The 17640-nt window shown below is 38.1% G+C and overlaps 1 protein-coding gene across 1 annotated transcript; it reads right to left on the reverse strand.

Moving 5' to 3' along the window:
• Positions 1 to 8999: 8999 nt before the first annotated feature.
• Positions 9000 to 11970, reverse strand: LOC103708597 (pentatricopeptide repeat-containing protein At2g22410, mitochondrial-like). The gene has a single exon (XM_008793608.4). It carries the CDS (start codon positions 11916 to 11918, stop codon positions 9927 to 9929), a length of 1992 nt encoding a protein of 663 aa, XP_008791830.2. The 5' UTR covers positions 11919 to 11970; the 3' UTR covers positions 9000 to 9926.
• Positions 11971 to 17640: the final 5670 nt, after the last annotated feature.

Raw genomic sequence — 17640 nt, forward strand, 5'->3', positions numbered from 1 at the left:
CCCATATGCTATTGTTTTTTTTCATCCTATTTTTCTTCCTTCAGCATTTTATCTTTAAAAGCTATTTATTTCTCTCTTTGCAAATTCTACCATCTAGTTCTCGAATTTCTATTCTTTGGCCCTTTTCTTCAATTTCTAATACACTTCCAAAACCACCGGTTTACGTTGGGTGGCTAAATAGTTACCCAACATAATATTCCAAATTTTATACAAAACTCAATCAGCCTTTGTATTAAAAAAAAAAATCTATTTGAGTAGTATTACACCCACTTTTAAAAGTTGTCAAATGAGAATTTTAAAGCAGGTGTTAGTTATTACCATGCTCTATGCCATCATGAACTCTAAAATGAGGTTTCCTTATTTCTATCTCCAAAACTATATTCTCCTTGCATTTCTTCGAACTTACTTCATATTTTCCCGCATGCCTAATTGAATCTCTTCCAATAAATATTTTTTCTATATTAAGAATATCTTGAATTAGTCCATCTATGTCCTAAAATGTTCGTTTATAATATCATTCGATTCTACTTCAGGAGTATAACCATTGATGACGTCGATAGACTCCTTTCCAAATACTAATTTTATCAAGATTATTCTATCTCTTACTCTCTTAATATCTATAACCTCATATTCTAAACTCTCATCTATAATAATTTCTTCTCTATTTTTATTTCTATCCTTCGCAGTATATCAAAGTTTATAACCCACTATGGAAGTTTATTTCATGCAATTCCTATTCAATAATCAATTTTTTTTAAAAATCTTTAAACAATGGTGACCTATGGAAGCTAATAGTGTTGCTGATTGGATTGCGAGTTATGTGGCCAATCATATTAGAACTATATTATGAAATTTTTCAATAAATCTGTCTGCCTAATTTTTGAATATTTTATTTTCTAATTTCTACCCAGATATTTATACTCGTATTAATTAAATCATCTGGCTTAAACAAAAAATGATGACCTAAGAGAGGGTTGAGCCATTAACAGGCAAAGGCTGTACGTTTTAGTAAACAATATTAACCCAAAGAGAATTTCCTCAAAAGGAGTTAACCCAAAGGGAAATGCTTACATAACTAGGTAAAATACTCAACAACGTGGTGCTAAGAGATTTACCTGCATCGCACCTGGCATGACTCTAAGCCAAAGTGATCCTGACTCAACCGAGCTGGTTCAGTTGCCACCTTAGGATGCAAATTGGGACATGCACATAAGCATCCATCAATGGTACTCAATTAGTATGCATGCATTCTACCGCCCAGTCTTCATTGTGTACAAGCGTACCACCTAACTAGTACCCATGTAGCATCTCCCAGCCCATTAAATAGTCCTCAATTTGGGTGGGCAAAGTTAAGACTACATGCATGGCATCAGCATCGCAGGTCCCACTTCAGAGCTGGAAGGGCAGGACACGGGAGTTCTGCATCGCGAGGGAAGGAGCTGCATTTGATGAGTTCTGATCCTTACGTAATCATAGTTTGACCGTAACATCACATACGAGGATCCATGCATACATGTATTTAGTCTCACATTGGTTATTCATTAATAGATCTTAGGTGAATCAATGAATCTAAATAATATTTTTTAGCTAGTCATTTTATGTTAGATTCTCGATTATTATAAATAGTTTCAGAGAGGATCTGGTTCGGCAACGGTTGTGATACTTGTGAATCTTTAGTCCGTTGAGGATGTTAGGACTTAAACGAAATAGTATGTAAGGATTTGTTTGCTGGATAGATGTTGTGAACTTATACAGAATCAAAAAATCTAAATAATATTTTTTAGCTAGTTATTTTGGATAAGATCTTGAATTATTACATGATATGTATGTGATGATAGTTTGGACCATGACATGTATGTGTGACCTCTCCTTAGGGATGCATTGAAGGCACCTGGGTCCTCCTGTGGACAGGCCATGTACTTTATTTTATGTTCCATCGCATTAGACGTAACGTAGTGCTGGCGGAGCCGGCAAGGTGTCGAGATTGCACTCGGAAGTCGGGAATCCGCTTCATGTTAAGGGATGGAAATGTCGTATGAAACAATTTTTTTGACTTTTATTAGTAATTAGAAAATTTTGTAAAAAAATATTTTGTTTTATTTTTTCCAAAGGCTAACTTTGTTTTTATTAGTTATTTTATTATTTATTAGAATATATATTTTATCATGTTGCACAAGTTTAAATTAGCCAATTGTGCATAACTAATATAGCTTGGCATGCATGGTTTAGTAAAGTTTTTCTGGTACAATTACAATCGACCAAAATGGACTATATTGTAAGAGTAATTGAAGGTAACCCATCTTTGTTAAAATGAAAATAAAATTGATTTTTGATCTTTCAAGAGATCCTAATAATTAAAAGTGAAAAGTAGAATCACGACTAAAATATTTTTATGATGCAAGTGGCACCGGAAGCACAATTGTCGGCCTGGTCAAGGCACAATGTAGATGCATGGCTAGGTGGATATCCAGTGTCGTCGAGCATATATAGTTTAAATTACGCTTTATGATTAGGGTTGTTAATGCTGAGTCACACCAACTACTTGACTATATGGTCATGAAAATGCTGGTTCAAGCTGTTTTGATACTAGCCATGGAGCTAGTGTTTGTTTACTTTGGATAGTATCACTCTTTGCCACTTGGATGGTCAAGCCTCGAGAGATGATATATGGTCGAAGGTGTAGATCTCCTAATTAAAAGAAAAAAGAAGGGGAGAAAAAGATGTTTCAATATGCAGTGCTCCAAACTCATTCAAAGCTTGGCTAGGTTATCATCTTAATTGGAATTGGTGAAAGTACAGCTACACATAGGCATGGCATATCTAAGCTTGGGCATCAGCCAAGTCTAATTCATATTGATTTAGATTAAAATTCGATTAATTTGACTTTGAATACCATGTTTTCGTTCAACAAGATATTTTTTTTGTTTGTTTGGTTCCTATGGAACTCAAACTAGTTCGTTGGAAACGTGTCTTAGTTAATTTATGGAAAAATACAAATTGCGAGTACTGATCAGTTTGGATTTTGTTCCCAATGCATGTACGCAATACATGCCATACTTATTCATAACATGTTTGATTATTTATTTGAAAATCTGTACTATTTGCCGAGCTTCTTCTTTTTCTTTAACATGGCATTCAAAAATTTTCTAACAACATAAAAATTCCCAAAAAGTTTACAACACAATATTGTGTGTCTATATATATATACATAAAGAGAGAGAGCGTGCTACTAGACTTGGTTACACTCAACAAGATCTCTATTTAGTATTGATCAGATCTAAATCGGACAATGAACATCTCACATCAATGCTCTGAGCTATTGGATATAATATACTCTCTCTACTATTTACATATTAAAAATTATTAGACTCAAAAACTTCTAGCCTTTATATTAAGTGTCAAAAATTGGACATTCTAAATAACATAAAATAATGCATTTTTTTTTTGACCACTTGATATATAGGTTAACGGTCTCCAAATCACATAATTTTTGATATGTAAATAGTATAAGGGTAATAGATTACATCCAACAGTTCGGATCATCGATATAGAATCTCTATCTTCCGATTTAGACCTGACCGAATTTGAGTACAAATTCACTCGTGTGTGGCCAAGCCGAGCTAGCTCGCTCTCTCTCTCTCTCTCTCTCTCTCTCTTTCTCTCTCTCTTTATATGTGTGTGTGTGTATAGCATATGTGTGTGTATGTATGTATATGTATATTAGTTGTAACATTAGAAACATAAATTTTACTTTGGTTCTATTGAGAATTAAACATTGTCAGTGTTACATATATTCATATGTCATATCTAAGGCTGGTCAATCTCAAATAAATCATATTCAACACTTGATCTATATTAGGTCTTAGATTCGGTTGGCTTGGATCAAGTTGACGGGGGATCCATGATGTGGACTAATATGTCAAAAGAATTTAGTTATTCTATAGAGAAAAATTATTGAGATTTTACCAGCCTTCCTAATTTTCAAATGACTAATGCCAAGGAGTGATCTCCATGCGGCCTGGGGAAATTTGTGTAATTCTTTTTCCTTTTTTTGGTGACATAGAGGAGCTGTAACACCATGCGAACCTAAACCCATCCCAACCCATCTAGACTAGAAACTAGTCTTCTAGGCAGACCGAGCCAGGTATTTGGTGCCGGTGTGAGAGCTGAAACCACTTGGAATCGAGCATAAGGGGTCTCATCCAAGAGGCAATAGGTGATACTATCTGAGGTAATGCGCGAAGTTATGAAATTAGTGTAATTCACAAGGTTGATGAGAATCATAGACATATATAGGGTCCATTAGCTCGATGATAAGAAGTTGGTGTAATTTACAATTATTTAGTTCAGTTTAAATATTTTATTTGAATTGAGTAATAATAATTAATTAGTATATTTTGACTTATGTTACTTTAGAATAATTGATTCTAAATGATTATGAGATGATTTATTTAGATATTGATTTAAATTAATCGAAGAATTATCATTAGTGCTTGAGGTTATATGATCAGTAGCCTCGCATGCTTGTATAGTTCGTCCTGCAGGTATGCGGTGTCTAGTACATTCTGGTTCGGAGCGTGCCAAAAAATATGGTTGATGTGAATCATGGAGATAGGGTTTAGGTAAACATAAGCATCAAACTACAACCTCTCAACAAATGGCAGACACTCATCTTTGTTTGATGTCATGAGTGCCCCCTTCTCCTGTGTCTATGGAGCTGCACCCATCACTAGTAAGGCACCAATCCCGTCATGCCACCTCGTAAGGCAGCTAAGCCGAGACCCTGGCATTTTTTTTAAAAAAAATTCTGGGATCAGTTTCAATTAATTCTATATGGGGTAGGATTTGATCCGCTTGCAGAGAGTCGGATTTTGGAAACATCAGCAGGTGTAAGTTGAGAAAATGAGATAGGGAGTAACAAAAGCTATAACATCAAACATTAAATGGATTCATGCCCAACAACCAAAGAGAGAGGCGCCTCAATTTATTGTTGTGGTTGGCACTGGCGAGAAGCAGCCCCATGCAACACGCCATATTTATTCCCTCTCTAATGTTTTGGCCAATTTACTGCATGGAGGCTGGTAATGAGGCAGCTGTTGTTATTAGTATTGGCACCACCTCTCTCTCTCTCTCTCTCTCTCTCTCTCTCATATATATCAGTTTCTTTGATTCTTTATGAGAATTAAGGTTCGGGCATGGCCATGAATGCTCACCCACAAGAAGCAGTTCATGATTTCGAGGTAGTTAATGGTGTAGGTACGTATATACATGGATGAAGATTGTCACATGGTGCATGAGAAATTTCAAGAGACGTTTGGACAATGTGTCACTTTCTCTTTCATCCAAATCACGAAAAAAAAAAGAGAACTTTTTTCTCTAAGCGGAGCAAGCCAATTGCAGGTGGAGTGCAGCACAATGAGCGAATTGCTAGTAGAGCTGTTATACTTGTTCTTTTTGGGTCACACAATTAGTTACCTAGGAGTGCAGAGAGCATAACCTCCATAGTTCGGGCTTACCTAAATATTGAAAGACATCAATTCGAGCTTAAATCGACTTACTCTATATTATACATATATAGTAATCCTAAAAGAAGAAAGCAATTGAGTGTTTAGTGACCTGATGTATCGACCATGCAATTTCTAGTTTTCTATAGCAACTTTTGCACCGCCTCTATTCGTGGACGTATGTCGACAGGCCAAACCATATAATTATCGTACATGTTTTTATTTTTATTTTTATTTTGTTCTTATTTCGTTATTCTCCTTACCTATTGCAACAAGTATAGTTCAAAGTTCAAAGAATTGTTATCATAATATGCCAAGTGGCTAATTGCCATGGCTAATTGTACGTAAGCAAAGTTATCTACTTAATTGACTAACCTTGCATATCATCTTTGGAGCACATGTTTTTGAATGTAGCCCTTGATGAAGTTAAAACTACTTTGTATCTTTCATTCACCTAAGTCACAGTAGGAGAGAGAAAACAAAGCAGAAGATACACAATATGCCAAGTGGTAGTTTTTATTCTCCCAATACTGAAACCACATGCTAATGTCTACAAAGAATGGCAATTATAGTTTCTTAATTAGATGTAGGAAGACAATGGATCAACATCATCTCTAAAATGTAACTACGAATAGAATGGTGGTAGATAATTGTTGAGGCTTGGAACTGCCCAAAAAATTACTCAATCAAATAGTTTCATAACAAGACATCCCATTTAATTCCCATATTAGCTTCAATCACCAATGTTTCTTTGGTGATACTTGAATGCAACAAATTAAGCTAGTGGAGTGAGAGATAATGAGAGCATAAAAAGGGGGTGGGGGGGATGTAATTAAGTGCCCCGGCGTGGGGTTAGCAAAGAATCCGATTGGGTGGGTCTCTTTTTGGTAAAACGATTTGGGTGGTTCATGGGCGCATTGTGACGAGAATACTCCAACCGTGGAGGGAGGTTTTAAATGGTGTGGAGGAGGAGAGATTTGAGGCATTTAAGGTCACTCTACTCGTCACTTTTAATGCTAGCCTGCCCTCCTTTTAATGGGGTTGGATGGAGCCCATTTAAGAACCCTCTTTAGTATCCATGCCCCCTCCTGCATGACCCCATCATTCAAAAGGGAGAGAGAACTCCCCGTTTCACACCACAAGCCAAGCGCTCCCTGCAGTTCTCTTATCTTCTTCGTTCGCATGCCTCTTCTTCTCTCTCTGTGTAAATTGCTCTTTTTGTGAAGAAAGATCAAGGAGTTGATACAGCACAAGGAGTTCTCCGTAGGAGAAAGCAAGGAGAAGGTGGGCAGGGAGCAAACTTTGAAGGTGATGGATCAAATAGAGCTATCTCTAGGCCCGTCTTTATCTAACTTTGTCAAGAGTGCGAAAAGCTCGTCTTCGGAATCAGATACTAACTCTCGGAGGAAGCGAAAGCATGCATGGGATGAGCCCATGACACAAACTAGCATCGAACTTCAGCTTAATGACCCCTTGCCCTTTGATTGGGAGCAGTGCCTAGACCTAAAGGCAAGCATCCCTCTCCCCCCCCCCCCCCCCCCCTCTCTCTCTCTCTCTCCATATATATATATATATATGTATGTATGTATGTATCTCACTCACTCACACAACTCGCGCACACATTCTTTTTAGGAACATATACATATACTTCCAGTAAGATACTTATATAATTACACTATTTTCATATAGTATGACCCACCTCGTTCTTATCCTTAGCATCAGAATGATGCTTCATGATGTTGTCATGATCTCTCTCCTTTCTCTCTCTCTCTCTCTCTCTCTCTCTCTCTCTGAATGGTTAAATAAGTTAACCACGATGTCATGACATTATCCTTAACAGATAGACTCTGATGATATCGAAATGATAATCTTTATAAAACGATGTCAACATGTTGTTATGATTGGTTTCGTCCCTATCAAATGATCTCTATAACCTGTCTGAATTATCCTGCGGCAGTCTGGAAGGATGTACTACTTGAATAGGAAAACATTGAAGAAGAGCTGGATCAGACCCAAGGAGCAAAAGCTAGACTTGGAGCTCAACATCTCGACCCTCCCAAGCTCAGAAGAGGAGGCTAGCACCACAGCTCCAGAGGAACCAAAGAAGCACAACAATTCAAGTGGCAACATGGTTGCGGTTGTGTGCATAAACTGCCATCTCCTCGTCATGATCTGCAGGTCATCTCCATCATGCCCGAATTGCAAGTACGTGCATGCATGGCTGCCGACAGCACACCAATCATCTCCTCGCAAGATGGAGGCTGCGAAGCCTTTGGAAACCCTAAGCCTCCTCCACTAGCTAGCACCCATATATATCAATGTGGAGAACCCAAGTAGGGACTCAAGTAGTGTTTAGGGACCCCGATAATAAGATCAGGTTCAGTGTAAAAGAAGGTGTATTAATAATATGATAGAGCTAGTGGGACAGATGTGGATATAAACTTTCAAGCTAAGGACTTGATGATGGTTGTTACAAGGTATCAATGAGGGAGATGGAAAAAAAAGAAGTGGCAATGGACAGTCCTGCATGCACATTAAAAGCTCGGTCTCTCTTTGTTCCAAAATGCACTGCTTGAATGGTAGTTTGGGCTAGTGGATGAAGGGGGTGCGAATGCCATCTCCAGTGTAACACATTCCATTCCCTTGTCTCCTGTTTCTACTACATATGGAGCTAGACTGACTGCAGGAGTTAAAAATCTGTGCCCCCAAAAAACTGGCACTCTCTGCTAAGAATTGGGGAGTGGGATATGCATCCACATCATTTTGGAACACCTCCCTAGGCTGATGCCAATGCATTTCCCCATAAAATGGATTACTTAATTGTCTGATAAGTTAAGCCCACAAATCTGGACCATCCTCCAAAAAGAGGGGGCCACAATAAGAAGCTTGTGGTCTGCCTGGTGTCTTCATGTGCTAACTTTTGGATTGGAGTGTTGATGCAAGTAACTAGCTATGACTAGTACTGGTACTTGTGTCTACTGGGCCATATCTTTGGTTAGAGGGTCAACACAGTTGGTGACATCAATCTTAGAATATGGGAATTGTTGGACTGTCTGCAGAAATTTTGTTCAATAAAGATTTCCCATGCCTCTAAAAGAACACACAATTCTCTATTAATTCAGCATCATTTGGTTGCAAAAGCAAATCCAAATACTTGTGGATGACACATTAATCTAATAGTTTTGCTAAGCCAATTCTACTAACTTTTATCATCCATGGATCATGAAGAGTCTTAACCTGCTGAGCATTAGCGATTGCAAGTAATATTGGTTGTTCAAGTCCGAAATTACCCCACCAATAGGTAATATTTTTCAAGCATTTGTTCCAATAGAGCCCAGAAGAGAGATTCCAACAAATCTATGCGAATTGCAAACAAGTTCTTACAAAAAATATATCTGAACTATTTAGGACATGTGATACCAGGTGGAATGACCCTGTTGAATTTAAGCACAGAACAAGAATGAAATTTAGATTGCCCGAATATAAACGAACAGCTGTAGACAACTGAATGGCAGGATTTAGATTGCAAATATTCCTTTTGATATTCAGGAGTACAGGAATATCAAGATACCTTATTTAATACAATTATTTGAAAGAATCTCACGAAAGATTGGCTTTCTATGGATTTAATTCAGCAATATCCTAGCTAAATTTGCTGTCCTCAACAGTTGAACAACTAGGAATGATAAGGTCATTCATCCACATCATTATTCCTTGCATGGCTTGTGGTTGTAGATCCATTGGTGTTCTCTTCAATTGTAAGCAGAAGTTATGAAGCAGTACCTTCTGGAATATGGTTCACATGTTTCACTGCAGAAGAACCAGGTACATTTAGATCGAGAACTGTTCCTAAGTCCACAAAAACAAGCTTCTTCGGGACCACATCAAAAAAGCCAGAAATAGTGAGAGGCCGTGTGTAATCCAACAAGAGCAACCATTGATGCACATCTCTGATTAAAGCAGGGTGTAGATTTCTGATACCAACCACAAAACACTGTCCACAGATCACATTGAGAATAACTAAGTTCAATAATAAGGCATTGATGACGTTTCATCTTGATACATCTCTCCATGTAATTTCTCAAAAAGGAGGCACCTCTCCACGAAAACCAATTTAGGCATGATCAATATGGACCTTCCATAAAATGACTGTAACACAGAAATTTCAGTTCCTGATCAAAAACTTCGCATTTGACCATCATGCACATCTAAAACCACGTTACTTTATAAACAGAGCATTTTGTAGTCTGCACCCACAAGACCAGGGATCTTCTCACCTTCAATTGAGCTAGAAGGTTTATTCGGCTGTTCTATGTACCCGATACCCTTTCCTAGTTGAGGTTGTGCATGATTCCTGCCAATTTCCATGAAGTGCTTATCTTGATGTTTGTAGAAACATCATCACCAATCTCCTATAAGAGTTCAAGACTTTGGAACATAGCCTTCTATCCTTAATTGCAAGTATATGTTATCCAAAGTCAGATATATGTCTTTTGACCGAACATGTGATATGTCTGCGACAAAGAACTCATGGAACTTCCCATCCACCTCTATTGAGCTGCAGCCAGGAGTCTTCTTAACTCCCCTGTCTCTCATCATCCTCCTCACCTTCTTCACATCATCCCATTTGTTTCTGGTAGCATACATACTTGATAGGAGCACATAGATACCACTATCTCCAGGATCCAAACCTAATAATTTATCCCCTGCATACTTTCCCAATTCTACATTACCATGCATGCGGCATGCATTAAGAAGAGCACCCCACCCTGCTTCATCTGGTTCCATGGGCGTGCTCCTTGCCAACTCATAGGCATCTTCCAGGAGCCCAACTTTACCAAGCAGGTCTATCTGGCATGCATAATGTACCGACTTGGGTTCAAGACCGAAGATGGATTTCATGTCTTTAAAATGCCTTTGGCCTTCCACAACTAAGCCAGCATGACTACATGCAGATAAAACTCCTACAAACGTGATATCATCAGGGACCATCCCCTTACTCTTCAAATGCTCAAAAAGGATTAGGGCCTCTTTGCCATAACCATGAACTGCATATGCCATGATCATAGCATTCCAAGATACTATGTCCCTCTCTGGCATCTCATTAAACAACCTAGCTGCGGCCTTAATATCTCCGCATTTGGCATACATGTCTATGAATGCATTTGCCAGATTCATGCGGAGTTTGATTATTTTTCCATTAATGAAATGGTCATATATCCATCTACCAAGATCCAAGCAACCGGATTGAGCACATGCTGAAAGCACACTCACTAGAGTGGCATCTATAGGTTTTACACGCATCGCAATCATCTCATGGAACAAGTCTAGTGCTTCTTTAGCATGATTTGATTGGGCATATGCTGCAATCATACTACTCCAAGATACAGCATTCCTTTCTGGCATACTATCAAAAAACTTCCTTGCGAGTTGTAAATCACCGCATTTAGCATATGCATTGACCATGCTAGTCCACGAGAAAACGTCCTTGATTCCCATGCTATCAAAAACCTCCCTTGCAGAATCTACACAGTCACATTTCCCATACATATCCACCAATGCATTCATCAAATTAATCGTGACATTCAAGTCGCTTTTCCGTATGTACTCATGCACCAATTTTCCCAATCTCAGATGACCCAATTGAGAGATGGCTGAAAGCACAGTGATCATAGTGACCTCATTCGGTTGGATACTCATCAATAACATTCGGTAGAAGAGCCTCAGTGCCTCATCAGGCAGGCCTTTCTGCGAGTATCCATCAATCATCGTCGTCCAAGAAACCACATCTCGTTGACACAGTTCATCGAACACTTTCCTTGCAGACTCCAACAGCCCATTTTTCACATAGAAGTGCGTCAAACCATTCTGCACTAGCAAATCCGAATCGAACCCAAGCTTAAAAATCATGCAGTGGATTTCCTCACCCAAAAATACTTCCGAGAACTGCTCGCAAGCCTTGAGTACAAAAACTAATGTCCGGCTATCCATCACGACGTGTGCGCGGATCATTTGACAGAACAAGAAGAGGCTCGAACGGGGAAGTTGTGCTTTTGTGTATCCCCTGATCATGGTGTTCCAGATATAGGTATTGGGGTCGGGGATTTGCGCGAAGACTAGGCGGGCGTGGTTGAGGTCGCCGTAGTCGGAGAGGACGCAGAAGGCCAGGACGCGGCTGGCGGGGAAGCGGTGGGCAAGGAGCCCGGTCCGGGTCATGTGGGCTTGGATTTGTTTCAATTCAGCCATGGAATTACAGGATTCCATGATGGATAAGACCGGGTGGGTGATGATGAGCTTGTGGTTTGAATTCCACTCCGGTTTTGCTGAAGAAGAGAAGAATTCGAGGAGGATTCGGGGGAGAAAGCGGGCTTTGAGTGGAGAGGTGGGGAGGCGTGGGAGGAGGGGAGGTGGCATCGGTGAGAGGAAGGTGTTCTCATGGTAGCTAGAATTTGGAATAAGCCTGGAATAAGGCGGCAGGATAAGGTAGCCGTTGGTCATGCTGCAAGCTTTAAAATGGTAGCATCGGTGGATCCGTTCATCTTGTCCGTCCATTCAGAGCGATTTAGATCTTTGGTGGAAAAAAAAAAGAAGAATTGCCAAGAGTTTGGAATGGATTGGAACAACTAAAAATAAAAAGAATACTAGTAAAAATAATAAAGACAAAAATATTGATTTTTTATATATTTATTCATGTAAAAGTAATCAAGATAGAAAAAAGAAAAATAAAGAAAAGCAAAAATGAACAGCATTAATTAACGAAATATAGAGTATTATTCGATTTGTAGTTATTAGTTCTAGTGAATTAGTTGAGAATAGTTGTGGAATTATAAATAAGTTGAGAATAGTTGTGGAATTATAAGTTAAATGTTTTGTGCATGCCCGATACTAATAACCTATCTTCAAATAAGTGTCATTATCTAGCCATACTACAACCTTATGCCAAAGTTGATGACACGACAAATGTGAAATTTTTTTTGAAGAAGTTCAATTTTTTTTTTTTTGAACTGCTGGGATCCGGCAATGGAGTTGCTATTTAGCTCACATTGTTATGATTAAAGGTTAAATTGAGATTTTGCAAATCTTAATTGAGATACTTTGAGGATAAAACTTTTATAGGCATAATTTATATTGCATAGAATCTCAACTATCATAATATTGTGATCAAATTAATAATCTTCTTTGAGCCTTCCCACTGACAGGATTCGCATGGAGTGGCTACCTCAATCTCTTCTGAATCCTGTTTCTTTAGGGCTCGTTTGGTTCGCGGAAAAAGAAGAGAGGAAATTGCGGTCAATAGAAAAGTAATGAGATGCCTCTTGTTTGATTGGAGTTTTCAAAGGAAAGAGATAGAAAAGTTGTATTCCCATGGAAATATGATTCCCACGTTTCATGGAAAAGTCTTTCCCATGAAAAATATGAAAAAATTATTTTCCCATGAGCCAAAAATCACTCTATTTTTATTTTTTCCTAAAAAAACCCTTCAGCATTAAAGAGGAATTAATGACCTAATTTTTATTAAGGGTACAATAGGAATTACACATAACTTTTACAGAAAAGTGGATGGTCAACCAAACATAAGCACTTTGTAAATCTGTCATTTTTCTATTATCAACCAAACATGTCAAAAATACTTTTCTAGGCATCCTCTTCTCAGGAATCTACTTTCCATGATTCATATTATTATGAGGAAAAATACTTTCTGCGAACCAAACAAGCCCTTAGGAATTTATGCTCGTAATGCAAAATATGGAGAGCAATAAACATTTTGAATGAGTTGAGAGCATCAAAAACATAACTAACATGTTCCTGGTATTATATGACTCGGAGGTTGGTCCCCCGTGGCCTAGACATCGGTTTCACAACCAATGATCTCTCTTGACCAGGTCCAATGGGCTACTGGGCATACACACCAAAAGGCTAAACTTTTTTTTTTTTTTTTTTTTTTTTTTTGCTACGACGGACGATTCACACATATCTAGTATGACATGAATTTTGAGCTACTGTCACACTTTTGAGCCTCGCAATGTATCCATTAGCATATTCAAACGATTCACCCCCAAATGCATAGCCTAATGGACTTGAGAATGCTGCCATCACTCCCCTTCCCTTGGATTAGCAATAGGGATAGTAGCTTTCATATCTAGGAAAGGTTGAGGCTAAGGCTATCCATTTATGAATTAGTTCCTGTTCCTTTTGTGATAAAATCGAGCCATAACTTTATTTACATCATGAATTATTCTATAAATTAAGCAAATTTTCAGGAAATAAACTACCACTCTTCGTCTTTTCATGAAGAAAATAAGCTACCAAGTCAATTCACAAGCTTGCTGCAGATTCCATAAAAGGATCCCTGATCTTCACTACTGCAGGAAATTAAATTAAGACAGCCCAAAAGACTTTCGATATCACTGGCTCAGTTTCCATCCAAACAGATATCTTGTTGAAGGGATTGAACTCCTTTAGACATTACTCAGATTTAGGTGTGGATCCGAAAAGATATCACCCAAGTTTATAAGTTTCAACTTCGTCCGAGTCAAATTCAAGTCAAAATCTCAAGCTGAAGACGAGCTGTTCACGTTCAGTTGGCTTGTTTGACACTTCTATGTTAACCATGAAGTTGTCACAATTTAAAAATTCCCCACTAGGAATTATTTAAGGGGAACTTTAGCACTCAGTATCCCGGGAAGGGACCAGGCACTCAGGAGGCCACCCGAAACCACCAAATATATATACAATCCTCTATTCCGATCGTTAGAATCCCTGCAGAAACACACACGCAAACACATTAAAGAAGCAGATTTGTGGTTTTGTATATTTTAGAGTCAACATTTTAGACAACTAGGACCAGAATTTAGATAATATTGCTCAAGGATCCATTCATATACATTTTAGACACTGAAGGTTTACTAACTCCGAGGTCTCCAGCATCCAGGTGGAAGATTGGGCTAAGAGCCCAATTGAAAGAGAATAAAAAAGAAACCTGAAGGAAACATTAACAGAAGGTTTTAAATGACATATGCTATAATGTTATTATTATCATTATAACAGGTTCTTGGGGCCCATTTTTTACATTGTATACATGCATAATTAAGATGCCTACAATAGCCATAATTTAGCTATCAATGGTTGTCATATAACACTACAACATAGAAGTTTTTGTCGACTCTATATTGCCGTTGCTAGATAAAAGCGTCGGCAATTTTTTTTGTTGCGACAGTAACCGCCGACGTTTCTAAAAGCGTTAGTAAAAAAGGTTCCGCTGACGCTTTTTTTTAGTGTCGACGTCTGGGGTCCATTACCGACGCTTATAAGTGTTGGAATATTTAATCACCAACGTTTATAAGCGTCCGCATAACGAAGAAATACGATGACGCTTATAAGCGTTGTCTAACTTCATTCCTCTCATCGCAAAACCCGATCGACCGTCTCCCTCCACAGCCCTAAATCCCTAGCTCACGCCAACCGACTCCCTCCCTCCTCAGCTTTTTTTACCGATCTCAGCCATTCTTCTCTGCCGAGCGACCCTAAATCGCGTTCCTCCGCTGCATCTCCTTTTCCTCCTCCCCCTCTCAGTTGGCCTCCTCTCCGTGGACAACTTCCTCCTCCACTGCAGAACACTCACACGGCATTTGAAGTTTGGAGCCGGCAAAGACAAGGATAAGGCCAGGTTTGGGATATTATTCTCTTGCTTGATCTTTAAATTCTAAATGTTTTGGATTTTCTTTTATTTTTATAATTGGATTGTTTAGGGATTTTGTTCTAGTTTCTCTTGTTTCATGAATTTATAAACTTGTTTCTCTCGAGGGATCATTAATCGGATCCCTCAACATATTTCCGACCCTGCCCTCGATCTCTCCAATCCGCCCAGGTTCGTTCGAAATCCGCTGTCGACTGCTCTCTGGACATCACATCAGATTGCGCTTGGACTTTTTTTTTTCCTTTTGAAACATTGATGTATTCTCTTTATTTATATATCCTTTTCCTTTCCTATTCGTGTGTTTGCGAATGTAAATGACCTTTTTTTTTTTTTTGAACTCTTGGGTGCGTCTTTCCTGATATATTTTGAGAAGGAGCGTCTTTTAGTTTGCTCTAATTAGCTGGATGTTGTTCTGAATCGGTCTTGATTTATAAATTTGCTTGTCTTACGGATTTGGTCGGTGGAATCTGAAACTGAGCTGAAATCTGTCGACTATGAAAAAATTTAAGGGTTTGTAGGCATTAATTGGATTTCGTCTAAATGAATTGAGCCCAGCAGTTTGCTTAATGGAGTCCTTGGCTAATTCTTCAAAAGTATTGATAGTGATTTTTGATATGAATTTGAATGTCCATGGATTGGGAGGCATCTGCAAAATAGTGTCGTTTCATGATTCTGTTACACTTTGTTTGGAGATGATGGATCTTACAATTTGCATTATAGTATATGGATTGCCCAGCTTGTCTTCTGGCATATCTGCTATAATTTGCATATCCATGAACAACTCATTTGAATTGCAAAGTGTACAACGAGGAGATTTGTCAGAAATTCTACACTTTGATTGCTAGATTTATCATTCATCTCCTTAATTTTACACCTAAATTTACTTCAGATTTTTTCAGTGGACAAATAAATTAACAATGCATCTGCGAAGCCTCTATTGGCGCAGAGCATTGAAAAATTTTGAATAGACCTGAACTGATCATGCAGCCTGAATGAATATAACATCAGGCTCTCAGGTCTGTCCATTGACATCTTTAGTTGCTTAGTTGCATAATTTTGTGGCTCATTCATGCATATTGTCAGCGAAGTAGTATTAGCTTGTGTCTTCTTGCTCTAAGACGTGCTCTTTTGAATGAGCTTTACGTCTCTTATTTAAAGTTTGCCAATTTCCTTTTTTTTTTGGCTGTTCAGGGCTGTGCTTCAAGCTATCTGACATTATTCAACCGAGCGTGTTCTTACCAGTAAAAATCATCAAAGATTCTGTTGTTTAAAAGTTGCTACAGATCTAGAAATCTCTGGGGGGGAAGATTGCGTTCTGATTCTTCTCATCTCTGCACAAAGTGCCTCTACTTGCATCACGTTTATGGTGGTTGGTAAATTTTCTTTCCCCTCCTGATCTATTGTTCAAGTCCAATGCTAAAATATCGAGATAAACTCATGCAAGATTGCCTGATCTGTTCTCATTTTGCATTATTTGTTCTACATCAGTATCATGACTGGGAGTACTGGTGTGTTAGATCGATAAAAGCATCAAATGCTTTTGAGTTAAATCAGAAACAAAACAAACTAAATGGAGGTAATAGATCCCCAAAGGTGTAAAAGAGCAATCAGCCATTGTAGAAACATCTTGACAGGCAACAGTCCACCTCTTCAAGATCTACGCTGAATTTTTTTTGCAAGTATAATACATCACTTCTATTTATAATCTTTGACAGTATCATTGACAGCATACCAAGTCAATCTCTCCTACTTTTGTTCTTTATATATTTTATTCTAGGTTCCTGGGTTCAACTCCGGATTGTGACATTGCCACCATATCTTTTTTAGATAATTTGCAGTTCAAGCAGTATTTCAATAGAATGGATAAAAGTTAGATGAATAAGCCGAGATCCAGTGACGAATATTTGAATGGAGTTCAGAATTTTATTAAATTTGCTTTTGAGAAATCTAATGAAACTTATACTCAGTGTATACCTTTTAATATTGTATGTGCCAACTGATGGACAATGAGAGAGTATAGTTTCGTAATGGTAAGAAAAATTTACGATGTATACATTGAATGATGTATTTTTTATTACTAATTCATTTAGAATTTAATTATTATTTAACTGATATTGATTCATTTTCATGCATACTAGGTAACAAAATGCCTCGAGAAAAACGATTCAGAGATGTGGAGTTCCAGCAGTCTCAGGTGGGATCTTCTTCTTCTCAGTCCATGCAATCTTAGCAGCCCCAGCAGTACGAGTCCGAGTCTCAGCGTGAGTTCTAGTCTCAGCACGATTCAGGCTAGGAGGTTATGGATGACTTGCATATCCAGGGTAATTTGATTTAAAGTGCATATATTAAGTTCTGTTACAATCTAATTATTTTAATTAATTTACCTCCAATGTTTTAATGGATATTTTATTATTTTTTATATATGAACAGGGAAGAGTG

Source organism: Phoenix dactylifera, chromosome 10 (genome assembly GCF_009389715.1).
Source record: "Phoenix dactylifera cultivar Barhee BC4 chromosome 10, palm_55x_up_171113_PBpolish2nd_filt_p, whole genome shotgun sequence".
NCBI lineage: Eukaryota > Viridiplantae > Streptophyta > Magnoliopsida > Arecales > Arecaceae > Phoenix > Phoenix dactylifera.